This window comes from Bubalus kerabau, chromosome 1 (genome assembly GCF_029407905.1).
Source record: "Bubalus kerabau isolate K-KA32 ecotype Philippines breed swamp buffalo chromosome 1, PCC_UOA_SB_1v2, whole genome shotgun sequence".
Lineage (NCBI taxonomy): Eukaryota > Metazoa > Chordata > Mammalia > Artiodactyla > Bovidae > Bubalus > Bubalus kerabau.
This window is the reverse complement of record NC_073624.1, coordinates 21,131,174-21,158,289: the sequence shown is the minus strand read 5'-3', so window position 1 is coordinate 21,158,289 and position 27,116 is coordinate 21,131,174. Positions and strand designations below refer to the sequence as shown.

Sequence of the window (27,116 nt, the reverse complement as noted above, 5' to 3'; positions counted from 1 at the left end):
GCTATTATCTTCTCCTATTCTGAAGGCTGTCTTTTCACCTTGCTAATAGTTTCCTTTGATGTGCAGAAGCTTTTAAGGTTAATTAGGTCCCATTTGTTTATTTTTGCTTTTATTTCCAATATTCTGGGAGGTGGGTCATAAAGGATCCTGCTGTGATGTATGTCAGAGAGTGTTTTGCCTATGTTCTCCTCTAGGAGTTGTATAGTTTCTGGTCTTATGTTGATATCTTTAATCCATTTTGAGTTTATTTTTGTGTATGGTGTTAGAAAGTGTTCTAGTTTCATTCTTTTACAAGTGGTTGACCAGATTTCCCAGCACCACTTGTTAAAGAATTGTCTTTAATCCATTGTATATTCTTGCCTCCTTTGTCAAAGATAAGGTGTCCATATGTGCGTGGATTTATCTCTGGGCTTTCTATTTTGTTCCATTGATCTATATTTCTGTCTTTGTGCAAGTACCATACTGTCTTGATAACTGTGGCTTTGTAGTAGAGCCTGCAGTCAGGTAGGTTGATTCCTCCAGTTCCATTCTTCTTTCTCAAGATCGCTTTGGCTGTTCGAGGTTTTTTGTATTTCCATACAAATTGTGAAATTATTTGTTCTAGCTCTGTGAAGAATGCTGTTGGTAGCTTGATAGGGATTGCATTGAATCTATAGATTGCTTTGGGTAGTATACTCATTTTCACTATATTGATTCTTCCAATCCATGAACATGGTATATTTCTCCATCTGTTAGTGTCCTCTTTGATTTCTTTCACCAGTGTTTTATAGTTTTCTATATGTAGGTCTTTAGTTTCTTTAGGTAGATATATTCCTAAGTATTTTATTCTTTCCATTGCAAAGGTGAATGGAATTGTTTCCTTAATTTCTCTTTCTGTTTTCTCATTATTAGTGTATAGGAATGCAAGGGATTTCTGTGTGTTGATTTTATATCCTGCAACTTTACTATAGTCATTGATTAGTTCTAGTAATTTTCTGGTGGAGTCTTTAGGGTTTTCTATGTAGAGGATCATGTCATCTGCAAACAGTGAGAGCTTTACTTCTTCTTTTCCAATTTGGATTCCTTTTATTTCTTTTTCTGCTCTGATTGCTGTGGCCCAAACTTCCAAAACTATGTTGAATAGTAATGGTGAAAGTGGGCACCCTTGTCTTGTTCCTGACTTTAGAGGAAATGCTTTCAGTTTTTCACCATTGAGGATAATGTTTGCTGTGGGTTTGTCATATATAGCTTTGATTATGTTGAGGTATGTTCCTTCTATTCCTGCTTTCTGGAGAGTTTTGATCATAAATGGATGTTGAATTTTGTCAAAGGCTTTCTCTGCATCTATTGAGATAATCATATGGTTTTTATTTTTCAATTTGTTAATGTGGTGTATTACATTGATTGATTTGCGGATATTGAAGAATCCTTGCATCCCTGGGATAAAGCCCACTTGGTCATGGTGTATGATCTTTTTAATGTGTTGTTGGATTCTGATTGCTAGAATTTTGTTAAGGATTTTTGCATCTATGTTCATCAGTGATATTGGCCTGTAGTTTTCTTTTTTTGTGGGATCTTTGTCAGGTTTTGGTATTAGGGTGGTGGTGGCCTCATAGAATGAGTTTGGAAGTTTACCATCCTTTGCAATTTTCTGGAAGAGTTTGAGCAGGATAGGTGTTAGCTCTTCTCTAAAATTTTGGTAGAATTCAGCTGTGAAGCTGTCTGGACCTGGGCTTTTGTTTGCTGGAAGATTTTTGATTACAGTTTCAATTTCCGTGCTTGTGATGGGTCTGTTAAGATTTTCTATTTCTTCCTGATCTAGTTTTGGAAAGTTGTACTTTTCTAAGAATTTGTCCATTTCTTCCACGTTGTCCATCTTATTGGCATATAATTGTTGATAGTACTCTCTTATGATCCTTTGTATTTCTGTGTTGTCTGTTGTGATCTCTCCATTTTCATTTCTAATTTTATTGATTTGATTTTTCTCCCTTTGTTTCTTGATGAGTCTGGCTAATGGTTTGTCAATTTTATTTATCCTTTCAAAAAGCCAGCTTTTGGTTTTGTTGATTTTTGCTATGATCTCTTTTGTTTCTTTTGCATTTATTTCTGCTCTAAGCTTTAAGATTTCTTTCCTTCTACTAACCCTGGGGTTCTTCATTTCTTCCTTTTCTAGTTGCTTTAGGTGTAGAGTTAGGTTATTTATTTGACTTTTTTCTTGTTTCTTGAGGTGTGCCTGTATTGCTATGAACTTTCCCCTTAGGACTGCTTTTACCGTGTCCCACAGGTTTTGGGTTGTTGTGTTTTCATTTTCATTCGTTTCTATGCAAATTTTGATTTCTTTTTTGATTTCTTCTGTGATTTGTTGGTTATTCAGCAGCGTGTTGTTCAGCCTCCATATGTTGGAATTTTTAATAGTTTTTCTCTTGTAATTGAGATCTAATCTTACTGCATTGTGGTCAGAAAAGATGCTTGGAATGATTTCTATTTTTTTGAATTTACCAAGGCTAGCTTTATGGCCCAGGATGTGATCTATCCTGGAGAAGGTTCCATGTGCGCTTGAGAAAAAGGTGAAATTCATTGTTTTGGGATGAAATGTCCTATAGATATCAATTAGGTCTAACTGGTCTATTGTATCATTTAAAGTTTGTGTTTCCTTGTTAATTTTCTGTTTAGTTGATCTATCCATAGGTGTGAGTGGGGTATTAAAGTCTCCCACTATTATTGTGTTATTGTTAATTTCTCCTTTCATACTTGTTAGCATTTGTCTTACATACTGCGGTGCTCCTGTGTTGGGTGCATATATATTTATAATTGTTATATCTTCTTCTTGGATTGATCCTTTGATCATTATGTAGTGACCATCTTTGTCTCTTTTCACAGTCTTTGTTTTAAAGTCTATTTTATCTGATATGAGTATTGCTACTCCTGCTTTCTTTTGGTCCCTATTTGCATGGAAAATCTTTTTCCAGCCCTTCACTTTCAGTCAGTATGTGTCCTCTGTTTTGAGGTGGGTCTCTTGTAGACAACATATGTAGGGGTCTTGTTTTTGTATCCATTCAGCCAGTCTTTGTCTTTTGGTTGGGGCATTCAACCCATTTACATTTAAGGTAATTACTGATAAATATGATCCCGTTGCCATTTACTTTATTGTTTTGGGTTCGAACTTATACACCGTTTTTGTGTTTCCTGTCTAGAGAATATCCTTTAGTATTTGTTGGAGAGCTGGTTTGGTGGTGCAGAATTCTCTAGGCTTTTGCTTGTCTGAAAAGCTTTTGATTTCTCCTTCATATTTGAATGAGATCCTTGCCTGGTACAGTAATCTGGGCTGTAGGTTATTTTCTTTCATCGCTTTAAGTATGTCTTGCCATTCCCTCCTGGCTTGAAGAGTTTCTATTGAAAGATAAGCTGTTATCCTTATGGGAATTTCCTTGTGTGTTATTTGTTGTTTTTCCCTTTTAATATTTGTTCTTTGTGTTTGATCTTTGTTAATGTGATTACTATGTGTCTTGGGGTGTTTCACCTTGGGTTTATCCTGTTTGGGACTCTCTGGGTTTCTTGGACTTGAGTGATTATTTCCTTCCCCATTTTAGGGAAGTTTTCAACTATTATCTCCTCAAGTATTTTCTCATGGTCTTTCTTTTTGTCTTCTTCTTCTGGGACCCCTATGATTCGAATGTTGTAGCATTTAATATTGTCCTGGAGGTCTCTGAGATTGTCCTCATTTCTTTTAATTCGTTTTTCTTTTGTCCTCTCTGATTCATTTATTTCTACCATTCTATCTTCTAATTCACTAATCCTGTCTTCTGCCTCTGTTATTCTACTATTGTTGCCTCCAGAGTGTTTTTAATTTCACTTATTGCATTATTCATTATATATTGACTCTTTTTTATTTCTTCTAAGTCCTTGTTAAACCTTTCTTGCATCTTCTCAATCCTTGTCTCCAGGCTATTTATCTGTGATTCCATTTTAATTTCAAGATTTTGGATCAATTTCACTATCATTATTCGGAATTCTTTATCAGGTAGATTCCCTATCTCTTCCTCTTTTGTTTGGTTTGTTGGGCATTTATCCTGTTCCTTTATCTGCTGGCTATTCCTCTGTCTCTTCATCTTGTTTAAATTGCTGAGTTTGGGGTGTCCTTTCTGTATTCTGGCAGTTTGTGGAGTTCTCTATTGTGGCGTTTCCTCACTCTGTGTGGGTTTGTACAGGTGGCTTGTCAAGGTTTCCTGGTTAGGGAAGCTTGTGTCGATGTTCTGGTGGATGGAGCTGTATTTCTTCTCTCTGGAGTGTAATGAAATGTCCAGTAATGAGTTATGAGATGTCTATGGTTTTGGGGTGACTTTGGGCAGCCTGTATCTTGAAGCTCAGGGCTGTGTTCCTTTGTTGCTGGAGAATTTGCTTGGTATGTCTTTCCCTGGAACTTGTTGGCCCTTGTGTGGTGCTTGGTTTCAGTGTCGGTATGGAGGCGTTTGATGAGCTCCTGTCAATTAATGTTCCTTGGAGTCAGGAGTTCCCTGGAGTCAGGGTTTGGACTTAAGCCTCCTGCTTCCAGTTATCGGTCTTATTTTTACGGTAGTTTCAAAACTTCTCCTTCTATACAGCACCATTGATAAAACATCTACGTTAAAGATGAAAAGTTTCTCTACTGTGAGGGTCACTCAGAGAGGTTCACAGCGTTACATGGAGAAGAGATGAGGGAGGAGGGAGTTAGAGGTGACCCAAATGAGATGAGGTGGAATCAATAGTGGAGAGAGTGGGCTAGCCAGTAGTCACTTCCTTATGTGCACTCCACAACTGGACTGCTCAGAGATGTTCACGGAGTTATACAGAGAAGAGAAGAAGGAGGCAGGAGACAGAGGTGGCCAGAAGAATAAAAGGGGGAAATGAAAAGGAGGGAGACAGATCCAGCCAGTAATCAGTTCCCTAAGTGTTCTCCACCGTCTGGAACACACAGAAATTCACAGAGTTGGGTAGAGTAGAGAGGGGTTAGGGAGGAGATACAGGCGACCTGGTGGAGAAAACGGAGAGTCCAAAGGGAGAGAGAGCAGTCAAGCCAGTAATCTCGTTCCCTAGTGAAAAATGGGTCCTGAAGATTGGGTTCTTAAAGGTACAAAATTGGTAACAAATACATAAAAGCAAAAATTAAAAATCTAGAGTAGAGTTTGGATTTTCAAAAATGCGATGTTAATGAAAAGAAGAAGGAAAAGAAAGAGAGAAAAAACGAACAAAGAAAAACAAACAAGGTCGTGAAAATTATAAAGAAACTACAGGTACAAAATTGATAACTAATACCAAAAAGCAGAAATTAAAAATCTAGAGTAGAGTTTGGAATTTCAAAAATACAATGTTAAAAAAAAAAGAAGAAGAAAAATAAAGAGAGAAAACAAACAAACCAACAAAAACAATGTCGCAAAAATTATAAAGAAAATACAGGTACAAAATTGATATCAAATACCAAAAAGCATAAATTAAAAATCTTGAGTAGAGTTTGGAATTGCAGATATACGATGTTATATAAAAGAAGAAGAGAAAGAAACAGAGGGGGAAAAAAGAAAAAAAAAAGTCACAGAAATTATTAAAAAAAACCTATAGGTACAAAATTGATAACATATACCAAAAGGCTAAAATTAGAAATCTAGAGTAGAGTTTAGAATTTCAAAACTACAATGTTAAAGAAAAGAAGAAAAAGAAAAAAAACACGGTCAAAAAATTATAAAATATATATATGAAGTTTGCTGAAGAAGAAAAAAAAAATAGGGTCTTTTTTTTTTTTTTTTTGCAAAGTAATAGTTATAAAAGTGAAAATTAAAGGACAATAGAGGACTTAAAATTTAAAAAAAAGAAAAGAAAGATTGATCGTAAAAATAGTAAAAATATATCTAGGTCTTTCTCTGGTTTTGTTGTGAGTATTGTGGGTTCAGTTCATTTTTGGCTAGTTCCTTGGTCCGACTTATATTTCTCAAGATCTATAGGCCCCTTCCTATGTAGTCCGTAGTAACCACAGGGTTTTAATCTATGGCCTGTAGCTTCCAAGGCGTTTCCCTCTGTTATAGCTTCTTCTGTTTGCTGATCTCTTCAGTGTCTGGTTCCCGCCCTGACACAAAGGGGACACTGGAGGACACTATTTTTTTTTTTTTTTTTTTTTGGCTCACTTGTTCAGCCGCACTGTGGGGAGGGAGGGAGGGATGCTGCAAACAGATAACACTGGCGTGCGCTCGCAGTGCCTCAGCCACACTGGGTCTGCCCCCGCTCACAGCGCGTGTAGCCTCCCTGCCCACACTGCTCGGGCTCTAGGTTGTTCCGCGGGAACAATCAGAGGCCGGCCCTGGGCTGAGCTCCCAGGTCCAAGCCGCTCAGGTTCAGGCACTCGGGTAGTCCTCAGAGGCGCAGACTCGGTTGGGCCTGCGTTTTGTGCTCTTCCCAGATCCGAGCAGCTCAGGTGATGAGGTGTTTGGCGAGCGCCAATGCTGCAACTTATCGCCTCCCCGCCACTCGGTTATCTGGGTGTAAAACCAGCGCACCTTCTCAGGCATATGTTGACCGTCCAGACCCCCATGAAGTTTTAGTTAGCAAAGAAGCCTGCTTACAGTTTTATAGATAGTGTCTCTCTGGGGCTGCGATTGCCAACTTCCGGCTCTGGCTGCCTGTCACCGGAGGGGGAAGGTCTGCAGCCGGCTATCTCTGTTCAGTCCTTTGTTCTGTGCGCGGGTCTGGAGGTGTCTTAGGTTAGGGCTGGCTTTTCACGTGGTAGATATCCCACAGTCTGGTTTGCTAGCCCAAATTATTTCGCTCAGATAGCGCTCAGGACATTCGGCCGGATTCTTACTCTAAGGGACACAGCCCGCGCCGCGCTTCCCTGCCCAGCCCCGGCTTGCTAATGCTGTGTGCAGGCGTCTGCGCTGCTTCTCCGCTGGGGGAGTTACCGTAGGGCTCACAATCTGCGATTTTTAATTGTTTTTTTTTTTTTTCTCCCTTTTATGTTGCCCTCTGTGCTTCCAAAGCTCGGCACAGATTCGGCAGTGAGAAGGTTTCCTGGTGTTTGGAAACTTCTCTCTTTTTAAGACTCCCTTCCTGGGACAGAACTCCGTCCCTCCCTCTTTTGTCTCTTTTTTTGTCTTTTATATTTTTTCCTACCTCCTTTCGAAGAGTTGGGTTGCTTTTCTGAGTGCCTGATGTCCTCTGCCGGCATTCAGAAGTTGTTTTGTGGAATTTACTCAACGTTTAAATGCTCTTTTGATGAATTTGTGGGGGAGAAAGTGTTCTCCCCGTCCTACTCCTCCGCCATCTTGGCTCCTCCCCCACAATACATATTCTTAAACTAATTCATAAATGAAAGTTAAGATATTTCTTTATGATTTACAACTGTTAAATTTTTTGGAAAAAAAGTTTCCCCATCAAAACTATACTTCAAGAGAGTCTATCTTTCTATCTTGATATAGCTCATAATAGGAGCTTTGCATAAAAACATTAATAAAACATGGTCATTGCCCTCAAGATGCTGTATTTTTATACACTCTTCTGCCTATGTGTTTGAATAAATCCCATGCTTTATTAAAAATTCTAATGGAAGAACTTAGAATTAAGTACTATTTCTTTATTTTGTAAAGTAGAAAAATTGCTAGCCAAAAAAAAAAAAGTCTCAATTTGCTTAAGATAAACTAGTGTGCCAAGAAGGGTCTCTTTTCACTCTATTTCTCTAGTGGCCCTTTATCTCTTTTTATTTAAGCAGTTCAACACAACACAAAGCCAGCATTGCACTTCAACATTCTTCAGAATTTTCCAAATGAAGATTGATTTTTATTTAATCTCCTAACTCTACTATTCACCACCTTTGTTGAACTAATCATAAAAAGCTGGATTAAAAAGACCTTTATAATTACTCATGACTTTTAGATTGTGCTTAAAATCTTGTGATTCTTTGAATTTCAAATTCATTTGTTATTAAATTTCTACTAACTGTATCACTAAATGAAAGCTTTTTTTTTTTTCCTAGTCTATCCATTTTCCCAGCAGCATGAGACAACCAAGGCCATAATGAAGACATACCACTCTAAACCCTGCTCACCATAGATTCTCCTTAGGTCCATAAAATGTCTTATCTACATAAAAATCTCTCTTACTAAATTTTTTTATTGCTTAAAAAAATTGAATTCAGGTACTCAAATATGGAACAGTCCCTCTAATTTTCCATTTATCATGGATTTTTATGGGACTGAACATTATATTGGTTTTTCTAGAGCAGGTAAGTTTGCTCCCAATAGCATATCAAAAACCAAATTTCCTCATGAGGAAATTTCTTCAAAATTAGTTCCTGCTTCCCCTGTGGCTCAGCTGGTAAAGAATCTGCCTGCAATGCAGGAGACCTAAGTTTGATCCCTGGGTTAGGAAAATCCCCTAGAGAAGGGAAAAGCTACCCTCTCAGTATTCTGGCCTGGAGAATTTCATAAACTGTATAGTCCATAGGGTCGCAGAGAGTCGGGCACAACTGAGAGACTTTAACTTTCACTGCTGCTACAGCTAAGTCGCTTCAGTCATGTCTGACTCTGTGCGATCCCGTAGAAGGCAGCCCACCAGGCTCCCCCGTCTCTGGGATTCTCCAGGCAAGAAGACTGGAGTGGGTTGCCATTTCCTTCTCCAAAGCATGAAAGTGAAAAGTGAAAGTGAAGTCACTCAGTCCCGTCTGACTCCCAGTGACCCTATGGACTGCAGCCCACCAGGCTCCTCCATCCATGGGACCCTTAGGCAAATCCTACATAGTATATTAAGTATCTTGAGAGGTGAAATGGGGAGAAGGAAGTGTCTCTTTCCGTAAGATAAAGCATACTTTATTTTAACAATAGCTATGTAAATGGTTGTTTTTCCATTTGTCTTGGATTTCTGGGAAACTGTTAAATTTAAGAACTCTATTGTTTAAGCATTCGTTATGGCCTCTTAATAATTAATTCCTGCCTATGTTTAACCCTGCTTCAGAAATTCAATTTCATATGGTTTTAGTTTTACTACTTCAATTTTTTTTTACTAATTCATTTTCTAAATTTATTTTTAATTGGAGGATAATTGCTTTACAATGGTGTATTGGTTTCTGCCATACAACAACATGAATCAGCCAATAGTTCACGTTTATTTTAACCCTGCTGTTTTGTGTATTTTGTCCACAAGTTGCCCTCAAATATTCTATAGATGTATAGGACAATAGCTTTAAAATAAATTTAAGCTACAAAGATCAGACAGAACAAGATTAAAGGTGTGTGAATTAAACACTATGTAATTCACACAGAAAACAACTAAAACAGATGCATTATAAAAATCAGAGGCATACTATATTTTGTATATGATTATGTGTACCTGTGCTTGTGCTTAGTCACTCAGTCATGTCCGACTCTTTTCAATCCCAGGGACTGTAGCCTGCCAGGTTCCTCTGTCCATGGAGATTCTTCAGGCAAGAATACTGGAATGGGTTGCCATGACCTCCTTCAGGGTGTCTTCCCAACTCAGGGGTTGAACCCAGTTCTCCTGCATTGCAGGCGGATTCTTTACCAGCTGAGCCACTAGGGATGCCCAAGAATACTGGAGTGGGTAGCCTATCCCTTCTCCAGGAAATCTTCCCCACCCATGAATTGAACCAGGGTCTCCTGCTTTGCAGGCCAATTCTTTACCAGCTGAACCTGTATCTCTGCTCTATTGTAAATGGCCTGAAGGTAAAGACTGTGTTGCATTCTTTGACTTCCCCTCATGCATATGACAGGCTTCCCTGGACATGACTGAGCGACTAAGCACATTCATATGACAAAACTTGTGCTTACTGGATCATAGAGATCATTAACGATGTCTGGAAGTTCTTCTATCTTGACTTCTTAATGTCTTTTTTTTTAATTTAAAAATAGAGACTTACTAAATGTTCTTTCCTTCTTTTTTTTTTTAATTTTATTTTATTTTTAAACCTCAAACACTGTATTAGTTTTGCCAAACATCAAAACGAATCCGCCACAGGTATACATGTGCTCCCCATCCTGAACCCTCCTCCCTCCTCCCTCCTCCCTCCCCACACCATCCCTCTATGTCGTCCCAGTGCACCAGCCCCAAGCATCCAGTATCGTGCATCAAACCTGGACTGGCAACTCGTTTCATACAAGATATTACACATGTTTCAATGTCATTCTCCAAAATCTTCCCACCCTCTCCCTCTCCCACAGAGTCCATAAGACTGTTCTATACATCAGTGTCTCTTTTGCTGTCTCGTACACAGGGTTATTGTTACCATCTTTCTAAATTCCATATATATGCATTAGTATACTGTATTGGTGTTTTTCTTTCTGGCTTACTTCACTCTGTATAATAGGCTCCAGTTTCATCCACCTCATTAGAACTGATTCAAATGTGTTCTTTTTAATGGCTGAGTAGTACTCCATTGTGTATATGTACCACTGCTTTCTTATCCATTCATCTGCTAATGGACATCTAGGTTGCTTCCATGTCCTGGCTATTATAAACAGTGCTGCGATGAACATTGGGGTACACGTGTCTCTTTCCCTTCTGGTTTCCTCAGTGTGTATGCCCAGCAGTGGGATTGCTGGATCATGAGGTACCATTTCACACCAGTCAGAATGGCTGCGATCCAAAAGTCTACAAGCAATAAATGCTGGAGAGGGTGTGGAGAAAAAGGAACCCTCTTACACTGTTGGTGGGAATGCAAACTAGTACAGCCACTATGGAGAACAGTGTGGAGATTCCTTAAAAAACTGAAAATAGAACTGTTCTTTCCTTCTTAAGCAGAGGAAATTAACAATGTAATCTACATCTTTAAGGAAAATATTAGTATCAGTGGTTCAGCATATGTTTACTGAATACTACTGCATAGAATCTGCCTGCAATACAGGAAATCCACGTTCGATCCCTAGGTGGGGAAAATCCCCTGGAAAAGGGAATGGCAACCCACTCCAGTAGTCTTGCCTGAAGAATTCCATGGACAGAGGAGCCTGGAGGGCTACAGTCCATGGAGTCACATAGTCAGACATGACTGAGAGACTAACACTTTCACTTTCACTGCAAGCACAAGGGCATAAAGGCAAGTCTTTTTGTAACTTTAGTACACTCCACATGTAAATAAGTAAAATAATTTGAGAGGCTCCTCTTTATAAAACTGAAGCTCTTCCCTCTTCCTAATCTATTATCTTGAACTTTCTTTACTTTGTAGTAAAAGGGGTATTTTCCTTCTCCTTCCGAGTGGAATCGGACATTGCTCCTATAGCCCAGTTACTTGTTTATACCATTTTACCTAATGGAGAAGTTATCGCAGATACTGAGGAGCTCGACATTGAAAACTGTTTTGCCAATAAGGTGGGTGTTTTGTTTAAGCCCAGTCCTTTTCTTCATCGCCTCTTTTTGAAGGATGGAAAATAAGGAACTTGTGGTCATTAACAGACTGTTAGGTAGTGCTTCTAAAACTTTCTGCCAAAGGATCTCTAACAGCAGAGAATGATAACAAAACCTGAGCAGTCTAATGGAGAAGTTCAAAGCAGGTGGCCATTAGCACGATTTCTTGCAAGTCTCTTGTTTTATCTGAAAATTCATGAGGAATTCAAAATATATTCTAGGGACTTTCCTGGGGTGTGTGCTGTGTGCTAAATTGCTTCACTCATATCCAACTCTTTGTGACCCTATGGACCATAGCCCACCAGGCTTCTCTGTCCATGGGATTCTCCAGGCATGAATACTGGAGTGGGTTGCCATGCCCTCCTCCAGGGGATCTTTCTGGTCCAGGGATCAAACCCGCATCTCTTACCTGCATTGCAGGTAGATTCTTGATCACTAGCACCACATGGGAAGCCTGGGGTAGAAGAGTGTCTTAAGATTGAAACAATTGGAAAATTCATTGCTATAATTATATCCTCCTTACAGGTAAATCTGAGCTTCTCCTCAGCCCAAGGCCTTCCAGCCTCAAACACCAGCCTGAAGATCACAGCCGCTCCTTACTCTCTCTGTGGCCTCCGAGCTGTGGACAAGAGTGTCCTACTAATGAAGCCTGAAGCTGAGTTCTCACCTCAGTCAGTGAGTCCCATCTCAATCTCGGATATCAGAAAACGCACACATGATATGACCATTTCTGGAAGCTGAAAGTTATACCTGCAAAGGACAAGTTCTTTAGAGTGTCATGAATAGTGCACTAAGTCACATAAGAGTTTGAATTCTACTTGTTTCTGAAAAAGACATTGCACAAGATGCTTTCCATAGATAATCTCACTTCATTGTCTGCTACAATGTATCAAAGACTGAGCTGTCTTGCTCATCTGTGCCTGGCACAGTCCTCACATGTAAAAGATGCTCAACACATTTTTAATGAGTAAAGAAATGAATAATTCCTTAAGGAGAGCATTATTACCTTCATTTTATGAAATAAGAAAACACAGCAGAGTTAGATTAAGCAACTATAGAAACAATGCACCAAAAAATATATTTTAAAGGTAGAACTTGAACCAAATTTTATTCAGTGCTATGTCTAACACACCACAATTCCAGATAGTATGTGAAATGTCAAATTTTTAAATCTTCTTCAAAGTCCAGGCACTTAACTTGTTTTAAGTATGGACAAAAGAGATTCCAGTCAAACTTGTCTTTTAAACATGTTTCTTGGGACTTCCCTGGTGGTCCAATAGATCAGACTCTGCTTCTACTGTGGGGATCTCAGATCCCTGCTCCGGCAATTAAGATCCCATATGCTGCGCAGCACAGCTAAAAAAAAAAAAAAAAAAAAAAAAAGCCATTTCTTATAATGAAAAACTTGTAAAAGAGTTCAGTAGTTTTACAGTCTTCATTGTCCATATATTTATTTAACAAATATCCACGGCATCTTGACTACAACATAGTGCTCTGAGAATAAGAGCTCTAATGGTGAAAAATAGATGTGGTCTTTGACCATTTTAGATTCATAGTCTCATGTGTTAATCAAGCAAGCAACAAAAACATATCAACATATAGTAGTTCTAAGTGTTGGTAAGTATCATTTAAGGAATAAACAGGATGTTGAGATGAAGAAAACAGTTGAACAAGTTTTAATGTAGTGATTGAGGATATCTTCTTGCATTGTCAGATAACAGGGGCAGGGGCAGGGAATGCAAAGAATGAAAGCAGCATGAAAGTCCTGAGGCCAGAACAACAGTGTTTCCAAAGGAAATGGTAATGACCTTACATAAAGTGGTGAGAGAAAAGGATGGTACAGGCATTAGGTGGAATGAAAAGTCAGGAAAATCATGAGGAGGACTGTGAACTTGGAGTGGAATTAGGCATTGACAGCAAAGTGAAACGTGAAAGTGAAGTCGCTCAGTCGTGTCTAACTCTTTTGTGATCCCATGGACTGTAGCCTACCAGGATCCTCCGTCCATGGGATTTTCCAAGCAAGAGTACTTGGAGCGGGTTGCCATTTCCTTCTCCAGGGGATCCTCCCGACCCAGGAATTGAATTTACAGCAAAGGCAGTGATATATCAGTGAGGACTTTAAAGCAGGAGAGCGACGATTTAGATTTACCTAGTTATGAAGATCCTGTTTGCTGTTCAGAGTATGGGAGCAAGAATGAAAGCGTGGAAATAGGAGGCTATGGTAGCAGCTTAGATAAGAAATGACAACAGGTCCGCATGGAGTCAGTGTGTCTTTAACAGCCTGAATACTGTACGACTGAGAAGGTGGCCTTATGATGGGGCTTCCTAGGTAAAGAACCTGCCTGCCAATGTAGAAGACATAAGAGATGCGGCTTCTATCCCTGGAATGGGAAGATCCCCTGGAGGAGGGCATGGCAACCCACTCCAGTATTCTTGCCTGGAGAATTCCATGGACAGAAGAGCCTGGTGGGCTACAGTCCATAGGGTCACAAAGAATCCAACACCTCTGAAGCAACTTAGCACGCACGCACTAGGCAAAAACTGAACTAGAATGAATTTATTTCTAGGTTACCTTTGCATCTAGTTTCCTCCTGAGTTAAACTTGGTCCTAAAGCAGTAGACTGGGGAAAAAAAAAAAAAAAAACACTTGGTAAGAATGTAATCACATAAAGTGGGAAAAGGAAATATATTAAGTATTTACAGAGGTTGTTTCTAGGTGATGGATATGAAGGACTTCTATTGTTTCATAATGCTTCTCTGTACTCTCTATCTTTTTGCTTTCTTTTAAAAGTTGGACCTAGGGTCTGTCAACAGAGTGCAGTATGTCAGAAAGAGAAAACCAAATATCTTAACCCATATATGTAGAGTCTGGACAAATGGAACTGATGAACTTATTTCCAGGGCAGGAATAGAGACGAAGACAGACAGGGTGGCGAAGGGGAAAGTGGGACAAATTGGGAAATTAGGACTGACATATATACATTACCATGTGTAAAATAGATGGTTAGCGGGAACCTGTTGTAAAGCAGAGGAAGCTCAGCTTGGTGCTCTGCTATGACCTAGAGGGGTGGGATGGGACGTGAGGTGGGAGGATGTTCCAAGAGGGAGGGGATACATATATACATATAGCTGATTCGCTTTGTTGTACAGCAGAAGCTAACACCCCATTGTAAAGCAATTATACACCAATAAATATAAATAAAATTCAAAAGATAAATTCAAAAAAAAAAAGTAGGCATTTGGGCTGGGAGACAAAGAAACTTGAGTTTTAGACTTACTCAAGCTAAATGACCTCTGAGTCTTTCATCAATGAATTTGATTTCTTTATACATTATTTTCTTTCGTACAACAACAGGATTGGGATCCATAACCTTTGATATCGCTCCATGATTTCTGTGTCATGTTTTATAATGTTGCTATGGGAGTGTTAAATAAACACCAAGATCTCTTAAACTCCAGATTGAACATTATCTCACTTTATAAAATAAATAACAGTTTTTCCTTTGTTCTACTTTGCAGGTGTATAATTTGCTATCAGTAAAGAGAATCTTTAGCATGGGATATAGAGGCCCCATGAATGAAGATGGGGAAAAATGCATCAACGCGGAAGACATAACTCACAATGGAATCATTTACATTCCAAAGCAGGTCATCAGTGATGACGATGCTTACAGTATCTTTGAGGTAATTCCTCTTCCTAAAAACACAACCTAAATTGATCTCTACCTCATCATCAAGATGGAGAAGAAATGGATTTCTAAGCTCTAGAATCTGATCTTCCTCTCAACCACCAAAAGACAAAGCTATGATTAACAGAAAAATATTGAAAGGTCAGAGGCATGGAGAGCTTTGTACACACACAGACAGTCAGTCATGAATTTCTCTGGCACTTTAAGAGCAAGGGGTGTACTTTCAGGGCCCACAACTTTAACCAAGTTGATCCCAAAGCTAGTTGTCACCATGATATATCCTCTCAGTGATTCTCAGAGGTTCCAATATGTGAGAAAAACAAAGCAAACATTTCCCACAGAGCCTCTGACATCCTTAAAAAAAGTGAATACTCTGTTGGCAACCACGGTAACAGTCATTTCACAATAAATGAATCCGCAAATGACTGAATACATAAAGTAAAATACTGCGGCCAACAGTTTCAGTGCAGTAAAATTTCAGGTGAATTGAAAGTAGCTGTTCATAGAGAAGAATTTGCGAAACTTGGAGTAGAAACATTAGCATGCCTTAGGTACGTTAGAGCAAATGTGTATCTTTAACTACAGTTAGGCAGAATTATGAAAAGGACGTTTTTCCGGGTTGTGAGATTAAATCTTAGCTCCACCAAAAAGGACTGAAAACACTCGCTATACCTTGAGGAAGCCATGCGTCCTACTGCTGTGGAGGTCTGCAGCTTAGCTGAGAGCAGTTTAAACCACCCTTTTCTGGAGCTTCCGCAATCAGTTGGTGGTGGAGGGAGAAAAAGAAGGCTCTTTATTAACTGTTAAATGTTGCTTTCTGACTTCTTTCTCCCTGTTCCATACCACTGGCACCACTGACAACGGTGCCTCAGAGTCCCACAGCTTCCCGAGCGCTCTAGAGCACAGCAAGTAGTATTTAACTGTGACTAATATTGAAGAAGGAGGAAGTCTGTAGCAGAAATCAAGGAATCAAGCTACTGTGGATGTCTGAATGGGTGTTTTGCATGCAGAGTTTCAGTATACTTAAAACTGAGAAAGAAAAAAACGAAAGGATAAATCACAAAAGGGATGAGTTGAACACAGATATTCAGGCAAAGGCATATTTCCCAATAAAAACAAAGCAAAGTGTAATGACTATGAAGAAAAATCTCCAATATGCAACCCTACAATTTCAAATGAAAAGAAACAGAAAACTGTTCTCTGCAACAAAGTTAATGTGTGGTTTGAGGCAGGGGGAGGAAGGCAAGAAAAACATCCAAAGCTAAAACACTCAGTTTCTTGGAAGCAAAAGATAATTAAAGGGGCACCAAGCATATAGGAGACAAAATTCAGAAATAGGAATCAGAAGTAGATTCTAATCCCAACTCCCATTCATCAACTGGACGATCTGAACTCTCTGTGACCCCATTTTCATTTTTATAAAATACCTCTCTTCTCCATTGGGTGGAATTTTCACGATAATCCTATGAGTTCTATGTATAATACTAAGGGTATAATACAGATGTAAGAAAATATCCCAGTCTCCAGACTGGATTGCCAATATGCTTTAATAATTATTTTTCTTCCAGTCTGTAGGATTAAGTATTTTTACCAACTCAAAAATCCACAAGCCACATTTTTGTCAGCCGCTTCCATATCCAGGAATGTCTATCAACTATGGAGGTAAGGGTGAAAGTTATTTATCCGCTAAAATAATAAAAAAATAACATTTTGCTAGGTTGGGATAAAAACCCAATTTTTTAAGTACTGAATGTTATGACTCTGCAGCAATTTCTTGGTAAAATTTCCTCAAATAACTTTTTTCTCTAGAAAAAAAAAAAATGAAACATTATAATTTCTCTATCTCTCTCTGATCAAAATTAAATACAGTCTTGGTACTTTAAATCCTCTTTATCTACTGTGCCTTCAGTATCTGAATTAGTCAAGATAAGATAAATTATACCGTCTTAGCAAACAAACCTCCACATCTCAGAGTCTAAGCACCTAACAGTTTATTTTAATGCTCTCACAAAAACTTCTTGTGAGACCAGGAGCTGTTCAAAACACCTCCATTGGTCAGAACACTGACCAATCATTGTCAAGGAGATTCATTCAGCTTTCCTCTTGTGACTCCATCTCCAGCATGCCTTTCAAGATTACTATCTTGGGGGAGAAGGAGTAGATATGCACATGACTTTACAGCGAGCTGTGGAAGTGGCACAAATCACAGTGCCCTACCTGCAAGGGATCTGAGAAATGTGAACGATTATATGGATATTATTTGGCTCTGTCATTCTTTTATGGAAATCAGTGATTCTGACAAGTTGAATAATAGAATAGAATAATTCAGCTTTTGGAAGACATACTGTTAGTCTCCTTGTGTATCTCAAGTATACATAGAAAAGAGGAAAAGTCAAAAAGATTTTATTTTCTCTTCTGCTGCTAACAGAGACATTTCTCTAGGCATGCTGAGATGCCTACAAATCCTGTTTCCCCCTGTGCTGTGTGCTGAGCTACGTCGCTTCAGTCGTGTCCAACTCTTTGTGAGCCTATAAACTGTAGCCTGCCAGGCTCCTCTGTCCATGAGATTCTTGAATATTGAAGTGGGTTGCCAAGCCCGCCTCCATGGCATCTTCCTGACCCAGGGATTGAACTCATGTCTCTTATGTCTCCTACATTGGCAGGCAGGTTCTTTACCACTAGTGACACCTGGGAAGCCCATAAGCAATATGTGCTGTGCTGTTCTTAGTCACTTAGTCATATCTGACTCTTTGCAACCCCATAGACTGTAGCCTGCCAGGCTCCTCTGTCCATGGGGATTCTCCAGGCAAGAATACTGGAGTGGGTTGCCGTGCCCTCCTCCAGGGGGTCTTCCCGACCCAGGGATCAAACTCAGGTCTCCCACATTGCAGGCGGATTCTTTACCATCTGAGTGGTATAGGGGTGTTAAACTACTCTTTATTCTTCCTTTCACCAGTTGAAAAATCAGCTTAGGGATAGTTACATTTGTTTTCATTTCTAGAGAAAAATACATTTGCCTCTAAACTATTTGATGAAGCAGCAGGATTAACCTTCCAATAAGACAACTAGATGAGTAAACAAAGTAAGAAGGTGGTAGGGTAAATTGTTCTAATAAAAGACATTCCCTGAGCGTATGGCCTTGTTCTACTTGATACACAAGGCAGCTCTGAGAAATTGATGATAAAACTCAGGCTTACATTAAGCCCTCTTGTTGTCTCTCCACAGCTCCAGGTCTAGCAGGTTCACAAGGCCTACCAGTCCCCATACATGGAATGGCTGCTCCTCCAGCAGGTATAGATGCAAGGGGAGTTTATCCATTGAGTGCGAGCGAAGACTCTTCAGCCATGAAAGTGAAAGAAACAATCCGGAAGTATTTTCCTGAGACCTGGATCTGGGAGTTGATGCCACTCGAGTAAGTTGTGTGCTGCTTGGAACTGAGAATTTGAATCCTCCTCTACGATTCTGGTGTAATCGTAGGGCTCCCAGTCCTTTCTGTTCTGCCCCACTCTTTTCTGATAGATGTGTAGATTCATAGTTCATTTATCTCATAGCTAAACAATGCAATTTTGTTTTTCTAATTTAGTCCTGAGATACTTAAAACAATAGAAAGCCACGCTTGACCCTAAAAAGAAAAAAAAAAAATTTCAGAGACCTCTCTAGGAGCACCAAACTTTATATCAAGTTTAGCATTTATCACACTGGGTTTCTAAAGTGTCATGCTCTAGAGTCAGCTGTGGTCCATGCTTTTAAGAAAAGGAATTCATTTACTCTCATCTTCTTTTTTCCCCTCTCTAGTATGTGGGGCAAACATGAGTTGGCAATCAAGGTCCCTGACACCATCACGGAGTGGAAGGCCAGTGCCCTCTGCTTGTCTGGAACAGCAGGGCTTGGACTCTCACCCACCGTCTCTCTCACAGCCTTCCAGCCCTTCTTCCTGGAACTCACTCTTCCCTATTCTGTGGTTCGAGGAGAAGCCTTCACACTCAAAGCCACTGTGTTCAACTATCTGTCTCATTGCATTCGGGTAAGGGCACTTGTCTGGATGTAAGTGAAGGTAGGAGGAAGGAACACACCATTCATTTCTTAAATCTCCCCCATGTCATCTCCTAGTAAATCATAATTGAATACAATGTGGCCTAATTTTGGACTAGAATAGGTGCTAAGAACAAAGCTCCCCAATAGGTCCAAGGTGGTAAGGTTACAACCATCCGGGCTTCCCTAGTGACTCAGATAGTAAAGAATCTGTCTGCAGTGTGGGAGACCTGGGTTCAATCCCTGGGTTGGGAAGATCCCCTGAAGAAGGTAATGTCAACCCACTCCAGTATTCTCGCCTGGAGAATCCCCAAGGACAGAGGAGCCTGGCGGGCTACAGTCCAGGGAGTCGCAAAGAGTCAGACACAACTGAGTGAATGAGACTTTCACTTTCAAGTGCTAAGAACAAAGCTCCCCAACAGATCCAAGGTGGTAAGGTTATAGTCATCCAGGACTCTATTTTGTTTGTGTATTCCTGAATTCAGATATTACTCCCACCTGATTATTTTTTCACCCTAACAAAAGAAAAATATTTCTTTTTTTTTTTTTTTTTTTTTAATTTTATTTTATTTTTAAACTTTACATAACTGTATTAGATTTGCCAAATATTTCTTCCTTGTGTTGACACAAGCCTAAATCCTGAGTATTTATCCTGATTTCCGTCAGTTTTTCAATGTCCTTATGGCAAACATCTAAACTACAAAATACTGACAGCATTTACCTTGGCTGAACAGCTTCTCAAAGCCTCTCATTAGTATGCATTGTTCCTTTAAGCGTCTTTCCCTCCTCCTGCCCTGACACTCCATTACTGACCTTTTCCCTGTGTTCTTTGTCCAACTTGTGGGTGGGAATGGGGGACAGGTGAGCATACAGCTGGAGGCCTCTTCTGCCTTCTTGGCCATCCCAGTAGAAAAGAATGAAGAATCTCACTGTGTCTGTGGAAACAAGCAGAGAACCATGTCCTGGGCTGTGACCCCAAAGTCACTGGGTGAGTGATAATGGTGTTCACAAATCCTACTTCTTTTGTTGTAATGATTGCTTTCCATTCCCACTCAGATGCATGCTTTTCTCTCCTCCTTTGACAATGATCAATGGAAGGAAAACAATTATATATATTGGAGAGGCTTAAAAAAAAGAAACCATTCAATATAGGATCACTGTTAACTCCTTAAGAATTTTATTCCCCAGGAGAGGTGAATTTCACAGCTACTGCAGAAGCCTTGCGGTCTCAGGAACTATGTGGCAATAAGGTGCCTCACTTCCCAGAAGTTGGACAGAAGGACACCGTTATCAAGCCTTTACTAGTTGAGGTATGAAGGTCTAATTTCTCTGAGTCTCAGAAGCTTTATTATGGAAATCACATTATCTAACATGTATGTGGCAGTGACATTTCATTCCCATGAATATGAATATATCCACAACTCAAGCTTTCACTAACATTTTCTCTTCTAAAGTGATTGCTTCTTCTCTGATACATTATCACTTCTCTTTTTTTTAATTCATTTTTTAATTGGAGAATAATTGCTTTACAATGTTGTATTAGCTTCTACTGCATAACAATGTGAATCAGCTATATGTATACATGTATCCCCTCCTTCTGAATCCTCCCTTCCACTCACCTCCCAAATCCCATCCCTCTAAGTCATTACAGAGCACTGAGCTGAGCTCCCTATGCTATACAGCAGCTTCTCACTAGTTATCTATTTCACACACAGTAATATATATATGTCAATACTACTCTCTCAATTCGCCCCACCCTCTCCTTCCTTCCTGTATCCACAAGTTTGTTCTCTATTCCTTCCCTGTAAATAGGTTCCTCAGTACCATTTTTCTAGATTCCATATATATACAGATAACTTTTCTTCTTAATTTTCTTCTTTCAATACAAAGCCTGAAGGAATAGAAAGAGAAGAAACTTTCAACACACTTCTCTGTGCATCAGGTAAGTGTCAGAAATAGATAAAATTTTTATGTTAAGCCACTTGCCAAAGTATATGACGTGAAATGCCCTTGGAGGCACGTTTTCTCTGGTGGGAAAAAAAAGGAAAGAAGTATATTATCCCATGTGCAAATCAAAGAACATTTGATAGAGAACAATCTTTTCCTGATGAGAGCATCGAAAAGTTAAAGAGATTCACCTAAAAATTCTTGGCCAATAATGAGGACTAAAGCTGATGACTATCGGACAGGATTCTTTCCAATACACCTTGCTTCCCAAACTTCTTCCTACACAATTTTCCAAATATTGAAATATCTTTGTGGCACTAGTATTACTGGTTATTCAGTTAATAGTTTAAGTGTATTCATGTTTTTGTTTAAAGAAATTATTTGAAGAATTTTAGGTCACTAACATATAGAGAAAAACAATCTTTAATGAACCCTTAGAATTACCATCTAAACTTTCATCCATTCATTTAGAAAATGACTATTAAAATGTTCAACTCTGCACTATCTAAAATCATCTTGAGAACAATGCTTAGTGTACAGATGGCCTCTCTTCTCTATTTAAGTATCCCCTGATAATCTCAGCTAGTCACAGAACTTTAATAACTTTGTATCAGAGACAACAAAATGTATATATCTTCGGTCCATACCTCTTTCCTGAACTGAGACTCATGTATTCAACTGTTCACTTATCATCTCCACTTGTAGGCTTGAAGGTCTAAGAGGTCTCTCAAAACTAGCTTCCTCAAAACTGAACCCCTGCAGGACTCGCTGCTTCTCCTACAGTTTTCTTCATCTCAGATGCTGCTGCTGCAATGCAAATCCTATTCTTCTGCTTGCTGGAGATAAAAATTTTGGAGTTGTCCTTTAATTATATTCTTTCTCTTTTACTCCACACCCATTCAATTCCAAATCTAGTTGTTTCTACCTTTAAATATTATTCAGAATTTTCCCACTTCTCACCATGTCCACTCCTGCTCTAGACCTTTCTCTCTTGGATCATCTCAGCCACCTCCTAACCGGTCTCCTGGTCATCTCCCCTTGTTCTTCTATAGCAAAAGAATCATTGCAAAGCATATTTCACACCATGCCCCTCCTCTGTTCAGAATATTCCAAGAGTCTCCCATGTCCCTCAAAGTTAGAGCATGTCTCCAACCTCACCTACCAAGCCTTTCTACCCTTGTGACTTCATACCTTCTTACCCTGTCCTCTACTCACCCTGCTCTTCCTAGTCTCATCACACTGGTCTCCTAATCTATCTTGGAACACATCCAGCATGCTCTCATCTTTGGTGTCTTTTCATGTTTTGTTCCTTCTTCCAGCAAGTCTCTTCCCTTCAGATCAGATCAGATCAGATCAGTCACTCAGTCGTGTTTGACTCTTTGCGACCCATGAATAGCAGCACAACAGGCCTCCCTGTCCATCACCAACTCCCGGAGTTCACTCAGACTCATGTCCATCAAGTCAGTGATGCCATCTAGCCATCTCATCCTCTGTCATCCCCTTCTCCTCTTGCCCCCAATCCCTCCCAGCATCAGAGTCTTTTCCAATGAGTCAACTCTTCGCATGAGGTGGCCAAAGTATTGGAGTTTCAGCTTTAGCATCAGTCCTTCCAAAGAACACCCAGGACTGATCTCCTTCAGAATGGACTGGTTGGATGTCCTCGCAGTCCAAGGGACTCTGAAGAGTCTTCTCCAACACCACAGTTCAAAAGCATCAATTCTTCGGTGCTCAGCCTTCTTCACAGTCCAACTCTCACATCCATACATGACCACAGGAAAAACCATAGCCTTGACTAGACGAACCTTTGTTGGCAAAGTAATATCTCTGCTTTTGAATATGCTATCTAGGTTGGTCATAACTTTCCTTCCAAGGAGTAAGTGTCTTTTAATTTCATGGCTGCAGTCACCATCTGCAGTGATTTTGGAGCCCAGAAAAATAAAGTCTGACACTGTTCCCATTGTTTCCCCATCTATTTCCCTTGAAGTGATGGGACCGGATGCCATGATCTTCATTTTCTGAATGTTGAGCTTCAAGCCAACTTTTTCACTCTCCACTTTCACTTTCATCAGGAGGCTTTTTAGTTCTTCTTCACTTTCTGCCATAAGGGTGGTGTCATCTGCATATCTGAGGTGATTGATATTTCTCCCGGCAATCTTGATTCCAGTTTGTGCTTCTTCCAGCCCAGCGTTTCTCATGATGTACTCTGCATATAAGTTAAATAAGCAGGGTTTATTTTACTTCAGGCACTCTGTCTATCAGATCTAATCCCTGGAATTTATTTGTCAGTTCCACTGTATAATTGTAAGGAATTATATCATACCTGAATGGTCTAGTGGCTTTCCCTACCTTCTTCAATTTAAGTCTGAATTTTGCAATAAAGAGTTCATGATCTGAGCCACAGTCAGCTCCTGGTCTTATTTTGCTGACTATATAGAGCTTCTTCATCTTTGGCTGCAAACATTTTAATAGTCATTTTCTAAATGAATGGATGAAAGTTTAGATGGTAATTCTAAGGGTTCATTAAAGATTGTTTTTCTCTATATGTTAGTGACCTACTTGACGTACTCCTTTTCCTATTTGGAACCAGTCTGTTGTTCCATGTCCAGTTCTAAGTGTTGCTTTTTACTCCCTGATTTACTTAGTCTTCATCACTTATGATTTTTTAAAACTATTTATATATTTATTTATTTTGGCTATTCAGTTCAGTTCAGTCACTCAGTCATGTCTGACTCTTTGTGACCCCATGGACTGCAGCCTACCAGGCTTCCCTGTCCATCACCAACTCCCAGAGTTTGCTCAAACTCATGTCCATTGAGTCGGTGATGCCATCCAACCATCTCATCCTCTGTCATCCCCTTCTCCTCCTGCCTTCAATCGTTCCTAGCATCAGGGTCTTTTCGAACAAGTCAGTTCTTTGCATCAGTTGGCCAAAGTATTGCAGTTTCAGCTTTGGCATCACTCCTTCCAGTGAATATTCAGGACTGATTTCCTTTAGCATGGACTGGTTGGATCTCCTTGCAGTCCAAGGGACTCTCAAGATTTTTCTCCAACACCAAATTTCAAAACCATCAATTCTTCGGAACTCAGCTTTCTTTATGGTCCAACTCTCACATCCATACATGACTACTGAAAAAACTATAGCTTTGACTAGACAGACCTTTATTGGCAAAGTAATGTCTCTGCTTTTTAATATGCTGTCCAGGTTGGTCTTAGTTTTTCTTCCAAAGAGCAAGCGCCTTTTAATTTCAGGGCTGCAGCCACCATCTGCAGTGATTTTGGAGCCCAAAAATATAAAGTGTCTCACTGTCTCCATTGTTTGCCCATCTATTTGCCATGAAGTGATGGGACCAGATGCCATGATCTTTGTTTTTTGAATGTTGAGTTTTAAGCCAGCTTTTTCACTCTCCCTTTTCACTTTCATCAAGAGGCTCTTTATTTCTTCATCATTTTCTGCCATAAGGGTGGTGTCATCTGTGTATCTGAGGTTATTGATAGTTCTCCTGGCAATATTGATTCCAAGTAGTGTTTCATCTAGCCCAGCATTTTGCATGATGTACTCTGCATATAAGCAAGGTGACAATTTTCAGCCTTGACATACTCCTTTCCCAATTTGGAACCAGTCTGTTCTTCCATGTCCAGTTCAAACTGTTGCTTCTTGACCTGCATAGATATTTCTCAAGAGGCAGGTAAGGTGGTCTGGTATTCCCATCTCTTTCAGAATTTTCCACAGTTTGTTGTGATCCCACAGTCAAAGATTGTGGCATAATTAATAAAGTAGAAGTAGATGTTTTTCTGATATTCTCTTGCTTTTTCAATGATAGAATGGATGTTGGCAATTTGACCTCTGGTTCCTCTCCCTTTTCTAAATCCAGCTTGAAGATGTGAAGTTCATGGTTCATGTACTGTTGAAGCCTGGCTTGGAGAATTTTGAGCATTACTTTGCTAGTGTGTGAGATGAGTGCAATTGTGCGGTAGTTTGAACATTCCTTGGCACTGCCTTTCTTTGGGATTGGAGTGAAAACTGACCTTTTCCAGTCCTGTGGCCACTGCTGAGTTTTCTAAATTTTCTAGCATATTGAGTACAGCACTTTCACAGCATCATCTTTTATGGTCTGAAATAGCTCAACTGGAATCTCATTACCTCTACTAGCTTTGTTCACAGTGATGCTTCCTAAGGCCCACTTGACTCCACATTCCAGGATGTCTGGCTCTAGGTCAGTGATCACGCCATTGCAGTTGGGTCATGAAGATCTTTTTTGTATAGTTCTGTGTATTCTTGCCACCTCTTCTTAATATCTTCTGCTTCTGTTAGGTCCATACCATTTCTGTCCTTTATTGTGCCCATCTTTCCATGAAATGTTCCCTTGTAATTTTCTTGAAGAGATCTTCAATCTTTCTCATTCTATTGTTTTCCTCTATTTCTTTGCATTGATCACTGAGGAAGGCTTTCTTATCTCTCCTTGCTATTCTTTGGAACTCTGTATTCAAATGGGTATAGCTTTCCTTTTCTCCTTTGTCTTTTTCTTCTTTTCTCAGCTATTTGTAAAGCCTCCTCAGACAGCCATCTTGCCTTTTTGCATTTCTTTTTCTTAGGGATGGTCTTGCTCCCTGTCTCCTGTACAATGTCACAAACCTCTGTCCATAGTTCTTCAGGCACTCTGTCTATCAGATTTAATCCCTGGAATTTATTTGTCAGTTCCACTGTATAATTGTAAGGAATTATATCATACCTGAATGGTCTAGTGGCTTTCCCTACTTTGTTCAATTTAAGTCTGAATTTTGCAATAAAGAGTTCATGATCTGAGCCACAGTCAGCTCCTGGTCTTATTTTGCTGACTATATAGAGCTTCTTCATCTTTGGCTGCAAATAATATAATCAATCTGATTTCGGTATTGACCATCTGGTGATGTCCATGTGTACAGTCTTCTCTTGTGTTGTTGGAAGAGGGTGTTTTTTATGACCAGTGCAATTTCTTGGCAAAACTTAGCCTTTGCCCTGCTTCATTTTGTACTCCAAGGCCAAATTTGCCTGTTACTCCAGGTATCTCTTGACTTCCTACTTTTGTATTCCAGTCCCCTATGATGAAAAAGACATCTTTATTGAGTGTTAGTTCTAGAAGATCTGGTAGGTCTTCAGAGAACCATTCAACTTCAGCTTCCTCGGCATTACTGGTTGGGGCATAGACTTGGATTACTGTAATACTGAATGGCTTCCCTTGGAAATGAACAGAGATCATTCTGTTATTTTTGAGATTGCACCCAAGTACTGCATTTTGGACTCTTGTTGACTATGAAGGCTACTCCATTTCTTCTAAGGGATTCTTGCCCACAGTAGTAGATACAATGGTCATCTGAATTAAATTTGCCCATTCCAGTCCATTTTAATTCATTGATTCCTAAAATGTCAATATTCACTCTTGTCATCTCCTGTTTGACCACTTCTAATTTACCTTAATTCACAGACCTAACATTCCCTGTTCCTTTCTGATTTTGGCTATACCAGGTCTTAGTTGGGGCAAGTGGATCTAGTTCCCTGACCAGGGATTGAACCCAGGCCCCCTGATTTGAGAGCATGGAGTTTTAGCCACTGAACCACCAGGGAAGTACCTGATTTTTTAATCAACGAGTATTTAGATGGCAACTTTATCCCCACACCCTACACTTCCTGGTTTACCTTGCCTCACTAGCTCACTCATATAAACACTCTGCTTTATTTTTTGTATAGAACTTATCAGTATCTAGCATACTAAAAATTCGTTATTTTATTACTCCCATCAAAATGAACTTATTATGATGTCAGGAAATGTCTTCCAAAAATTGCTATATCACTGCACTTAATACAGAAGCTGGTACATAGCACATACTTAATACATATTTATGGAGTAAATATGATTTTTTTTACAACCACTAGCTATAGTATAAGTTAAGATAAACAATAAAAAGAAGGAAATAAGTATAACATAAGGTATATGCTTATACAGAGATCTATAGAGATTTAGCACAAATATATATGATTAATATGAACTTCACTGTGAGATGAATTGTGGCTCTAGCAGAAACTTGGATTGCATCAAAGAAATTAAATAATAACTAAGA

At 39.5% G+C, this 27,116-nt stretch overlaps 1 protein-coding gene across 1 annotated transcript in view; it reads left to right on the top strand.

The window, feature by feature from the left end:
* The window catches only part of LOC129641370 (pregnancy zone protein-like), a 65,794-nt gene that overhangs the window by 27,588 nt on the left and 11,090 nt on the right, over nucleotides 1-27,116 (top strand). Inside the window, exons 14-22 of the mRNA XM_055566100.1 lie at nucleotides 11,174-11,316; nucleotides 11,878-12,027; nucleotides 14,872-15,036; nucleotides 16,610-16,709; nucleotides 18,282-18,453; nucleotides 18,837-19,065; nucleotides 19,935-20,061; nucleotides 20,262-20,383; nucleotides 20,964-21,015. Of these exons, the coding sequence (XP_055422075.1) occupies nucleotides 11,174-11,316; nucleotides 11,878-12,027; nucleotides 14,872-15,036; nucleotides 16,610-16,709; nucleotides 18,282-18,453; nucleotides 18,837-19,065; nucleotides 19,935-20,061; nucleotides 20,262-20,383; nucleotides 20,964-21,015 (1,260 nt within the window). The remainder of the gene's footprint in view (nucleotides 1-11,173; nucleotides 11,317-11,877; nucleotides 12,028-14,871; nucleotides 15,037-16,609; nucleotides 16,710-18,281; nucleotides 18,454-18,836; nucleotides 19,066-19,934; nucleotides 20,062-20,261; nucleotides 20,384-20,963; nucleotides 21,016-27,116) is intronic.